Genomic DNA, 12,621 nt, shown 5'->3' with positions numbered 1-12,621 from the left:
CATAATCTTTCTTTTTTTAGGATTCATAAAATAATCTCAAACTGCCATATGGTCTATTACAAACAATGTTTCATTCAACTAGGGTAGAGACTATAACTGAATGCCAATAAATCTGATAATCTCAATGAAATGGACAAATTCTTAGGAAAACACAAACTACCTGTCTTGACCCTAGAAGAAATGGAAAATCTCAACAAACCATTTACTAATAAAGAGACTGAATCAGCAATCAAAAATGTTCTAACAAAGAAAAGCCCAGGACCACATGGCTTCACAGGGGAGTTGACATAAACACTTCAAGAAGACATAATACCAATGTTGCTCAAACTCTTCAAAAAAAATTGAAGAATGGGGAAAACTCCCTAACTCATTCTACAAGGTCAACATCGCAAATCCAGAGTAAGATAACAGAAAAAAAAGAAAACTATTGATCAATATCTCTTAGGAATATAGATGCCAAAATCCTCAACAAAATATTAGCATACCAAATCCCACAGCCTATTAAAAGAATTACACACCCTGATCAATTAGGATTTATCCCTAGTATGCAAGTTTGGCTCAACATTTAAAAAAATCAATAAATGTAATATATTAACAGAATGAAGGCCAAAATCCACATGATTTTCTCATTCCATACCCAAAAGGCTTTTGACAAAATGCAGCACCCTTTCATGATAAAAACACTTTGAACACTAGGAATAGAAGGAAACTTCCTCAGTATGATAAAGGGCATATATGAAAAGCCCACAGATAACTCTACTTAATGATGAAAGCCTAAAAGCTTTCCCTCTAAAACCAGGAATAAGACAAGAATGCCCACTGTCACCACTGCTACTCAACATTATCTTGGAAGTTCTTACCAGGAAAATTAGGCCAGAAAAATTAAAAGGCATCCAAATTGGAAAGGAAGAAGTAAAACTTTCCCTATTTTTAGGTGATGTGATCCTTGTGACAGGTTGAAGTTCTTTTGTGAATCCCAGAAAAGATTCTTTGTGAACTAATCTATTCCTGTGGGTGTGGGGTCCTTTGATTGTACTGAATCCATTAAGGGACCTTTGGTTAGATCCTTTGATTAGATTCCTTTGGGATTTTGCTTAGACTACATCAGTGAGGCATGACCCAGGCTGTGTCTTCTCCCTCTTGCTGAGCCTTGTATAAACAGATAGACAGACAGAGACACACAGAAAAGGGAGCTCTGCCATTTTGATCTGGGCACTTGAGAGAGAAGACTCCAGGTGTACCTGCAGCTCAGAAAGACAGAAGAGCTCTGAGAGGCTCAAGAAGACAAGGTACAGGGAGAGATGCCTGATTACCCACAGCTAAGTTTTAGGAGAAAATAGAGAGAGATTAGTGGACCCACCATCTTGCCTCAGCAAGTGGGAGGACTCTAGGATCTGCTAGCTACCAACCGTTGGTAAGAAAGTGTCTCTGATGATGTCATTTTTGCAGCTTCAGAACTGTTGCTTTTACCTTAAATAACACCCCAGATATAAAGCCAATCCATTTCTGTTTTTTGTGGGGTGTTTTTTGCATTGGTAGACTTTGACAAACTAAAAGAACCCTATATAAAGAAAATCCTTGAAAAAATCCACAACAAGGACCCCAGAGCTAATAAATGAATTCAACAGAATGGTGGGGAACAAGATCAATACTCAAAAATTAGTAGAAGTTCTATACACAAGCAATGAACAATGGGAAGAAATAAAGAAAAAAAAATCCATTCCTAATACCAACTAAAGGAATCAAATACTTAGGAATAAATCTGACCAAATATTTAAAGTACTTGTACATAGAAAACTACAAAACACTGCTATAATAAATTATAGAAGACCTAAATAAATGGAAGCATAATCCATGTTCATAAATTTGAAGACTAAATATCATTAAGGTGTCAATACTTCTCAAAGCTATTTATAGACTCAATGCAGTACCATTCAAAATTCCAACAATCTTTTTTGCCAGAATGGAAGAGCCATTCATCAAATTTATATGGAAGGGTAAGTTGCCCTGATAGCCAAGGTCATCTTGAAAAAGAAGAAAGAGGTTGGAAGACTCACAGTTTCCGAACTTAATGCTTAAAACAAAGCAACTGTAATCAAAACAGCATAGTACTGGCAGAAGGACAGACATACAGACCATTGTAATTGGATTGAAAGTTCAGAAATCAACTCAACATTATGGTCAAATGACTTTTGGCAAGGTAGTAAAGAACACTTATTTGGGAAAGAAAAGTCTCTTCAACAAATGGTGCTGGAAAAACTGGATCTCCAACTGGAAAAAAGAAAAAAAAACAAAAAACAAAAAGGAGGACCCCTACCTCATACTCACACCATAAAGAAAAAGAAATCAAAATGGATCAAGGACCTAAATATAAGAGCTGGAACTAACAAACTCCTAGAAGAAAATGTAGGGATACATCTCCAGGACCTTGTGTTAGGCAATGGTTTCTTATACTTTACCCCTGAAGCACAAGCAACAAAATTAAAACTAGATAAATGGGATCTCATTAAAATGAAAACTCCAACAACCTTATCATGAAAATAAATTGACAACCTACACTACGGGAGAAAATATTTGGAAACCACATGTCCAATACAGGATTAATATCTAGAATATATAAAGAAATCCTTCAACTTAACAAGACAAACAACACAATTTAAAAAATGGGCAATCATCTTGAAGAGACATCTCTCCACAGAATATATACAAATGCCCAGAAAGCCCATGATGAGATGCTAAACATCACTAGCCATCAGGGATATGCAAATCAAAACCATAATGAGATAACACTTCATACCCATTAGAATTCCTGCTATTATAAAATAATGGAAATAAGTGTTGGAGAGGATGCAGTAGAAATAGAAACACTAATTCACTGTAGAATGGTACAGCTACTGTGGAACACAGTTTGGCATTTCCTTAGTTTTATATGTAAATATAAAATTACCATAAAACTACCATATGACCTGGCAATCCTAGACCTAGGTATATACCTAAAAAATTGAAAGCAAGGACTCGAACAGACATTTGCACACTGATATTCATAGTGGCATAATTCACAATTGCCAAAGAATGGAAGCAATCCATGTGGCCATCAACCTATGAATGGATAAATAAAATGTGGTATTTACATTCAATATAATATTATTTAGCCATAAAAAGGAATGCAGTCCTGACCCACGTGTCAACATGGATGAATCTTAAAGACATCATGTTGAGGCAAATAAGTCAGTCTCAAAAGAACAAATATTGTGTGATCCCACTGATTTGAAACAGTTGGAATAAACAAACTCATAGAGACATAATCTAGAATATAGATTACCTTGGGACAAAGTGGGAATAGGGAATGGAAGTTAAGGCTTAAAATGTACAGGGTCTGTCTCACCCTATACATTTTTCACATTACTGCATCACCATCACACCCATCCACTACCCAACCCCAGGACTGGGTAATGAACAATGCACTAAAGTAGACATTATTATTCTATTATAGACTTATTATAATTATAGCAATGTAAGAACTTTTATCATTGATATAAAGGCAGTGGCCACAGAGATTCTGAGAGGAGGAAAAGGGAAGAATAGGGTAATAGGGAGGCATTTTGGAGACATTGGAATTATCCTGCATGACATTGCAATGACGTATATAAGCCATTATATTTTGTCATCAAGTATAAAATTGTGTGGGACAGTGTAAACTGTAACGTAAACTATATTCTACGGTTAGTAGCAATGCTTCAATATATGTTCATCAATTGTAACAAATGTACCACACTAATGAAGGATGTTGTTAATGTTATAATGTGTGGGAGGGGAAGAGGTGGAGTATATGGGAATCCCTTATGTTTTTTAAGTGACATTTATGTAATCTAAAGCTTTAAAAATAGAAAAAACTGTTTAAAAAACTGTATAAGGTTCCTGTTAGAAATATTTTGGTAGTGAATTGCAATGATGGTAGCACATCATTGAGAATGCAATCAACAGCACTGAAATATATATCTGAAAAGGATTAAAAGGGAAAATGTTAGATTTTATGGATGTTAACAGAATAATTTATTTTTTAAAAATCTATGGAGCTACACTTTACAAACAGGAAACCGTAAGTTAAACCATATGCTTTAATTAATAGTACAATTATAAAAATGTGCTATCGTCAATTGTAATAAATGCTCCACACCACTGCAAGGTGTTGGTGTTGGTACAGGATTTGGAAATCCTGTATTTTATGCATGATATTTTTGTATACCCACAACTTCTCTAATAAAGAAAAAAATTAAATTCAATAAAAAGGAATTAAAAGGAACCCTTATTGGGATGTAATTGTTCTGTATCTTAAATGTGGGGTTAAATACATGAGCATAGAAGGGTGATAAAATTACATAGAATTTAATGCACTATATGCACATGCACACAAATTCACACACATGTAATTGAGTACATGTACAACTGATGAAATATAAATGAGATTGATGGATCACATCAGTGTCAATTTCTTGAGTGTCAAGCACTATTGGTTGGAAGATCTTACCATTAGAGGTACAGGGAAATTATCTGTATTATTTCTTAATCTGCAAATTAATCTACATAAATCTCAAATTAAAAAGTTTAATTAAGATTAATTTTATATATATATGAAATTTATTTGCATGAACAATTAAATCTTAGAAAAATTATCCAATAAGAATATCACTAAAAATATACGAAAATTTTTATTGCAAAATAATTTCTGAGAAATTTATCACAATGTTGTCATGGCCTATAAAATACCCTATCAGCTCTGGTAACAGTTGCTTTAGCAAAAATCTTTCTCAAAATTAACAATCCTCAAAAAATTGTTTGTGATCTTGCATTTTCCAAAAGCAACTGATGCACTTTCAATTATATTCAATTATAACATTGAAAATGAAGTTGCTTAGCATATAAATTTTTATGATCTTAGAAATGAATTTGAAGAAATGTGAGCCAGAATATTCTTATGATCAATCATGATATCACATGAATACAGTATTTTTATTTATTGTATTATGTATAATTATTACACCAAATATATCCTTTATTAGCAATATGCAAGTTTATATTGCTACTTATGTATCACTATTATCCAATTATGTTCTATAAGTAATGCAATATTTTTAAATGAAAAATATTTAGCAGCACTTTTTTTTTCCTGTTCTTTGAACTGGAGGCCCCACATTTTCATTTTTCATTGAACCTCATAAATTATGCAGCCAGCACTGGTCTAGGTAGGAGTTTGATACAATGAATTTTTTAAAAGCCTTTAAATTCTCTCCAAAGGTAGATACAATATATGAACAGTTTATGTTTTGTAGAATTGAGCTTAGAATAAAGTTTTGAAATTACATCAGAATTTAACTCATTGGAATTTAGCTTTTTTTTTCATAGTGTTTGCCAAGTTGTCATTTTGCCTGTTTCATTTTATTTTATTTTATTTTTTTAAAACAACAACAATCCCCCATCATCTACCCTGACATTTGAATGCTATTCTACACTGCTTTGAAAGAGATCTTGAAGGAAGGACTTTCAATTTATAAGATCTGTATTTCTAAAACATGCTTTTTATTTTTCATTTAAGATAGATAATTGGATGAGAGATTACATACATATATCAATTTGAGTTTTTAAATCTAAACATCTTATTTTGACAAAAATTCCCAAACTTGATCCCATATGCTTTACACCCATCTGCTGCACTTCTCAGCTTGCAAATACATTACTAGGGGATGATCAAATTACTTTGAAACTTAAAATTAGCCCATCACCACTCATTCTTTGCATTTTTATATGATACTCACACCATATCCCCAAAGTAGGTTAATTATGAATTCAACTAACCTGAAACTGGTAGGAAGACAATGTGTGGATTAACATATTTTTTATTCCATCATTCCAGGCAAGCTCTGGAAAACATCATTTGATGTTGTGAAACTACATGTAAATGCTCCATTACAAAGCTGTTTCTCCATATCCACTATTCCGTAATGCTTCGGGATACAGGTCATACTCATTTTTCTCTCTGCTAAAAGCTCTAATATTTTTTTCTTTTCTATTCCAGAATGTTTCTTGGGGAAAGCAGTATTCATATGCACTCTTCAAAGCTATGAGTCACATGCTGTGCATCGGGTATGGAGCCCAAGCCCCAGTCAGCATGTCTGACCTCTGGATCACCATGCTGAGCATGATTGTCGGGGCCACCTGCTATGCCATGTTTGTGGGCCACGCCACAGCTTTAATCCAGTCTTTGGATTCCTCACGGCGGCAATATCAAGAGAAGGTAATTTGATTTATTTGTAATATCTTCAGCACTCTAGTTTATAAATTGAATTAATCATGCTCAAACAAACTAAATCAACCACTCAAAAATATAATGAGAATAAAATGTTTTAAGCAGGGAAGCACAATCTGTTCTGATATTTTGAGGTCTTTTCATGATTGTTCTCAAAGCTTTCATTCATTTTCAGTTTCTGTCCCCCCAGTATTTTTTTAAAATCTGACTTTGCATCCACAGAAAACATAGTTATATATTTCAGAATGAATGTAGGTGATTTCTCATGTTCTCATGCTACATGTTCTGTCATATTTCAACAGTTAAAATAATATTAAAATAATATAAGCCCTTTTCTAGTATATGCTAGCATATTGTGTTAGCTGGCTAAAACAGGGAGACAGAGTCACTGGCACATGTTCCTCTGTGCCTTTTCACATGCTATCATAATAATTTATATTATAATCCATATACTTAGCTGAACATATGCTGCCCTTATATCTAGATAACACACAGCACCATCCTGTCTTAAAATGCATATTAACAGCTGTTAGCATGCATTCTTATGAACAGTGCTAATTAAAATGATCAGCTGTTACTTTTCCAAAGAGTGAGAAAGTAAATACAGTCAGCAATTTATTCACTGATTATTTTTCATATGCTAAATTACTTTGGCAGAGTCTTAACCTTGGGCAGTATTTTCATTCTTGACCAAATGTCAATACCTTTCTGACAGATAAATGAGACTGTTCCATAACTAATGGAAGAATTTATAACTTGGGGACTCTACTGAACATGCCAGAGTATAGCATGCACCTTCCTGAAGAACATTTCTGAAAATAATGGTTTAAATGGTTCTAGAGTAGCTCTCCTGGTGAGTGATAATGGCATAGATTCATAATTATTTTCAAAACACCCAAAGATCATTTTGGTTGTTGCTTTATTTGCAGAAGTAAATCAGAGAAAGGGAACCTAAAAACTTTATTTCCATTGAATGTAAATTGCCACCAACTCTTAGAGTGAGCAAGTTGATATTTTAGTACTAAGTAATGAAAAGATGAACCACCAAAATTGCTTTGAGGTTCATTTTAAAACAAAGCCTCCAATTAAATTGGAAAGAACAGAGAGCATAGTAAGAGAGAAGAGACTTTGTACAATGGTGACTTGGACTGAAAATTACAGACTCTGTGGAAGTTAGGCTAAATTTATGGGGGTTTTAGATAAGTCTATAAGAAGGTATTCTGATACTTCTATTGCTTTGAATAAAAATGCTCCTTTCTCCTCTTTTTTGTCTATATCATCTCTATATATTTTTGTAAGAAACAAGTAACAGTTATTTAATTTCTAGGATTGCATTTTACTAGAGTTTAGAATAAAAAATGATTTCACTATTTTTATATTTTTAGACTTGCTATATGAGCCAACTTTATCTTGCAAATTCAGTTTTTCAACTATGTAATCATACTCCTTATATGCAAAAATATTTTGATGTTTGCCACAATTAAATTCATCAAAGTTTTGTTTTTTAATCTTACAAATGCTAAATAATAGAGGGAAGTATACCAGGGTACTCCATTGTGAGGTGTTTTTTTTTTTTGGTTTTCTGGTTTGTTTTTTTTTTGAGATTTGGAGCAATTGAATCAGTAACAGCTAATTAAAAGGACATAATGAATTTTCATCTCTAACCCAAGATCTGTCAAGAAACTTGTTTCTACAATGCTATACTCATTTTCTAATCAGGCAGGAATATAGTTCAGGACAAGTCTTTAAAGACATTTTATTAGCTTTTTATTTTTTTTTAACTTTTAGGAACAATATATGTCTAATCTTCAATTCAGTCTTATAGGAGAGCTATGTGTAATGTATGACTGGTTTTTGTGATTTGGCCACTTTTTGATTTATTTTTTGGCGTAATTATTCTTAATATTTGTGTTTAGTTGTCTTGGGACTATCTGCCACAGATGCCTGCAAAATTAATATTGCATTATTTTCACTACCACATACCTAGTAACAACATATTTTTTAATGTAAAAGAAGCAAACTATAATGGCTTTTGTAGTAGCCACTCAGAGTGCAGCTGGGATTCATCCCACCTAATCTAATCTGGCTTGGGTTCATTCCTAGACTTAACACTATACCAACTCTGCATTACTCCTGGCTCAAGTGAACATACTGATCAAGTCCAATTGGCTGTAAATCATCCAGTCTACTGTTTTAGTTTGGAATCTGTGGCTCATTTAACTCTTCCTTACTAGGAATCAGTTTTTCACTCCCAGTGAAACTGGATCTCCCAGTCTGAAGTGGCTCTACCATTCCACCTACCCAGACAGTAGCATAGGGAAGAATGATGATGTGATCCTTTTCTGCATGGTTTTCTAATGCTAATAAAAGGATAGGGCTATTAATAAATATTTCCATGAGAATGTGTTAAAATTTGTCATCATCATCATCAACATCATAACTATATTCTCTCTTGACAAAACGATGCATGATGATTTTTACACTGTCACATTTAAAGTGAGTCACAATTTCTGTTGCTAATTTCTTCTGCATTTTAGGCAGTTCATTTTCCCCTTCTCTCAGATCTAGAGACTATATAACATGGGAAGGTAGTTCAAACGTGCCTCCCCAGTGTTCTATTACAAATCACCAGCAAGCTGCATCGTTTCTGTAAATGGTTTATTGAACAATCTTAATTTAAAATATAACCAAAAAAATTGTATTTTTCTTTCCAATTGTCACTGTATAGCCTTATTTCATAAAGTCAGTCTCTTTTGCTTTAAATCAGGGGTTCTTAACAAGGGGTCTGTAAGCTTGAATTGAAATTAAAAAAAAAAAAATTCTTATGGGGACATTTGCTATGGGTGTGATATATTTACTAAATAATATACAGTATAATGTGGACTAAATAATGGGTCTGTGTTTTCACCTGACTGGCAAAGGTGGTCCATGCAACAGAAAGGTTAAGAACCCCTGCTTTAGATGGAAACGCTGGCAAATCCCAAGGATTTTCTGCTCAGTGTTGGATAATAGAATGATCTTTAAGTTCTTTCAACTTTAAATCCCATGCAAAATTTCAATGCAGTAATTAGGTTTCCCAGTCTCATGTGAAAAACAGAGCTCTGAATTTGGCTTTGTGTTAAATGATGTTGCATCCCCAACCAGCATTCTGGGGAACTAGATGCAAGGAGTGAGAAAGATGAGGTTGGTCTTAATCTCTCTCCTCCTATCATGAACCTCACAAGAGCTACTATTTGTCTTTTCATTAGGGTAGAAGAGAGGAGGGAAAAGGAAAGGGAAGAGGCAGCTCTTAATCTGCTGATAGATATATCAAACCAATGTCCTGGGTGGCTGTGGCAGAAGATTAAAGCAGACACTTCCCTAGAAGGTGTTTTGGGCTCTTTTGGGGAGCCCTGCTTTACCTTTCTCCAGTTCCATAGATAAATCCTTAAGAATCTGGCAGTCCATCTCCAGTCTCTTTCTGCTAGGGCCCCTCATCCAACAGGAGATAGTCTTGGGCAGAAAACTAGATGCCAATACTAGCCCACCTGCATGGCTAGAATCTGGTCGACAGAGAAGCACACATGCTTTCCTGTCTGAGAACATCTCTCAGATCTCTGCTACCTCCTTCATCTAAACAATAAAAGCCTGTATCTAGCTATCTCTAATTCCTTGGAAGGATTCAGACATAATCCACAGATTGCATGTTCACGAATGTGATTCATACTCAGCCCTATGTCTTCCAAAGGTGGGAACTTTTCTCAAAGATCCTTTTATTAGTCAGCCCAGGGGTGCTGAAGCAAAATACCTGACATTAGTTGGTTTTATAAAGGGTATTTATTTGGGGTAGGAGCTTACAGGTAATAGGCCATAAAGCATAAGTTACTTCCTCACCAAAGTCTATTATCATGTGTTGGAGCAAGATGGCTGCTGACATCTGTAAGGATTCAGGCTTCCTGGGTTCCTCCCTTCCTGGGGTTTGCTTCTCTTTCCTCTGTATGCTTACTTCCTGGGGCTCCAGCTTAAGACTTCAGCATCAAACTCCAACATCAAAACTCCAACATTAAGAACCATCCAACTCTATCCTTTGCCATGCCTTTTGTCTGTGAGTCCCCACCCACCAGGGGGTGGGGACACAATGCCCTAATGACATTGCCCAATCAAAGCCCTAATCATAACTCAAAAAATCATGCCCAAGTACAGACCAGATTACAAACGTAATCTAATACCTATTTTTGGAGTTCATAACTATATAAGAATGCTACACTCCACCCTCTGAATTCCAAAAAGACATTATAATATTAAAAAAAAAATCAGTAGAAATGCAAGTACTAAATCATATCACAATCAATTTAAAGAAATATGTTTGTCTTGGGGCAAAGTCCCATCTGCTATAGGGCTCTGAAACTTACAAAACCATTTATCTGCTTCCAATACACAAATGGACAGACATAGGATAAACATTTTCATTACAATAAGGAGAAATTGGGAGGGAAACATGAGTCATGGGTCCTCTACAGTTCAGTAAACCTTCAGTCCTTACTCCATTTGATTTCAGTCTGAGAGTCATTCTTAAGTTGCTGGGTTCTTCTTCTTGGTGCCTTATGGGAACCTACACTTTCCACATGCTTGTCCAATGGCCATTTTCTTGGTTCCACCTTCATCAAGCATCTGGGTGTCGACCAAGCTCCAGATCTCTTCCTCCAAGAGTGTTGGGGTGATTGCCACTCCTCACCCAATCTTTGAGTTAGATTCTTTTTTTTTTTTTTTTTTTAAAGATTTATTTATTTATTTAATTTCCCCCCCTCCCCTGGTTGTCTGTTCTTGGTGTCTATTTGCTGCGTCTTGTTTCTTTGTCCGCTTCTGTTGTCGTCAGCGGCACGGGAAGTGTGGGCGGCGCCATTCCTGGGCAGGCTGCTCTTTCTTTTCGCGCTGGGCGGCTTTCCTCACGGGCGCACTCCTTGCGCGTGGGGCTCCCCCACGCGGGGGACACCCTTGCGTGGCACGGCACTCCTTGCGCGCATCAGCACTGCTCATGGCCAGCTCCACTCGGGTCAAGGAGGCCCGGGGTTTGAACCGCGGACCTCCCATATGGTAGACGGACGCCCTAACCACTGGGCCAAAGTCCGTTTCCCTGAGTTAGATTCTTAATCCCCCAATACAGTGATGTGAAGACAACATTCCCCCTAACCTTTGGCATACAGGCTCAACCTTCTCAGAGCAACAAGTTGACCACCCAGCCTTCCCTAACCTTTGGGGGACCCCTCTCAGAAATGTAGGGTGCTGATCTTAACCACCCTAATGCTTGGGGAATGTGCTCCACCCTCTGTGTACCCTGGGGCAGCAAAACTCTCCCAGAACATCAGACAGGAACATCCGCCCTCTTCAACTGCTGAGGCAAACTTACCCTCTCTGTACACATGGGTGGAGTTCCTCTCTTGGCCCAAGGTGATGTCTTAATTCCAGATCTCAGCTTCCATGGTTTTCCTCTTAAAGCTGCTTCTCCCTCAGTCTCTCCTTTCCATGTCCCTTTTATTCCAGGTCGACAGTGGTTTTGTTCATACAGCTCTCTCAAAAAGTCTGTTGGTTTAGCATGCAGGAATCAGGGGTCCAAGCCATCAGACAGTGAGACTTTCCAAAAGTCTTTCTGAAATAACTGCATCTTCAATCCTGGCTTACAAGCTCCAAGTTTAGTTAAGTCCTCCAATGGGGCACTTTCATCTGAGAGCTTGATTTCCAGAGGCTTGGAATTTCCAGAATCAGTTTTTGTTTTCTTTGTGCCTGACAGTTCAGTCCTCAGCATATCTCTAGCATTTTGCTATAAACTGCAAGCAGAAACCAAGCCACATTCTCCGGTTTTACTTTGGAAATTTCTTCAACTAAATGCCCAGGCTTGCCATTTTCAAATTTTGCCTTCCATAAAACACCAGGAGTTAATTTTGCTAAGTTTTCTGCATTGTTAAAACATATATTGCCTTTCCTCCAGTTTCCAATAATAGTTTCATCATTTATTTATAAGATATCATAAAAAGTCTCTTTAGCATCCATATCAGTATCAACAACCTCTTCAAAGCAATCTAGGCCTTTTCCATCAAGCATCTCACAATTTCTCCAAAATATACCCCCTACCCATTTATAAAACCATTCCAGAGTTTTGGTAATTACAAAAGCATTTCCCTACTCCTTAGTAACAAATGCTGTATAAGTCAGCCAAAGGGGTGCTGATGCAAAATGCCAGAAATTGGTTTTTATAATGGGTATTTATTTGGGGTAGGAATTTACAGATACCAGGCCATAAAGCATAAGTTACTTCCCTCACCAAAGTATTTTCATGTGTT

General features: G+C 36.1%; 1 protein-coding gene across 3 annotated transcripts in view; it reads left to right on the top strand.

Moving 5' to 3' along the window:
- The window catches only part of HCN1 (hyperpolarization activated cyclic nucleotide gated potassium channel 1), a 479,788-nt gene that overhangs the window by 312,084 nt on the left and 155,083 nt on the right, over window positions 1–12,621 (top strand). For all 3 annotated transcript variants that reach the window (XM_071208085.1, XM_058308804.1, XM_071208086.1), the window contains one exon: window positions 6,074–6,292. In XM_071208085.1, the coding sequence (XP_071064186.1) occupies window positions 6,074–6,292 (219 nt within the window). The remainder of the gene's footprint in view (window positions 1–6,073; window positions 6,293–12,621) is intronic.

This window comes from Dasypus novemcinctus, chromosome 2 (assembly GCF_030445035.2).
Source record: "Dasypus novemcinctus isolate mDasNov1 chromosome 2, mDasNov1.1.hap2, whole genome shotgun sequence".
Taxonomy (NCBI): Eukaryota; Metazoa; Chordata; class Mammalia; order Cingulata; family Dasypodidae; genus Dasypus; species Dasypus novemcinctus.
Note: the sequence above shows the minus strand (reverse complement) of the source record. Positions and strands in the feature narration are given on the sequence as shown.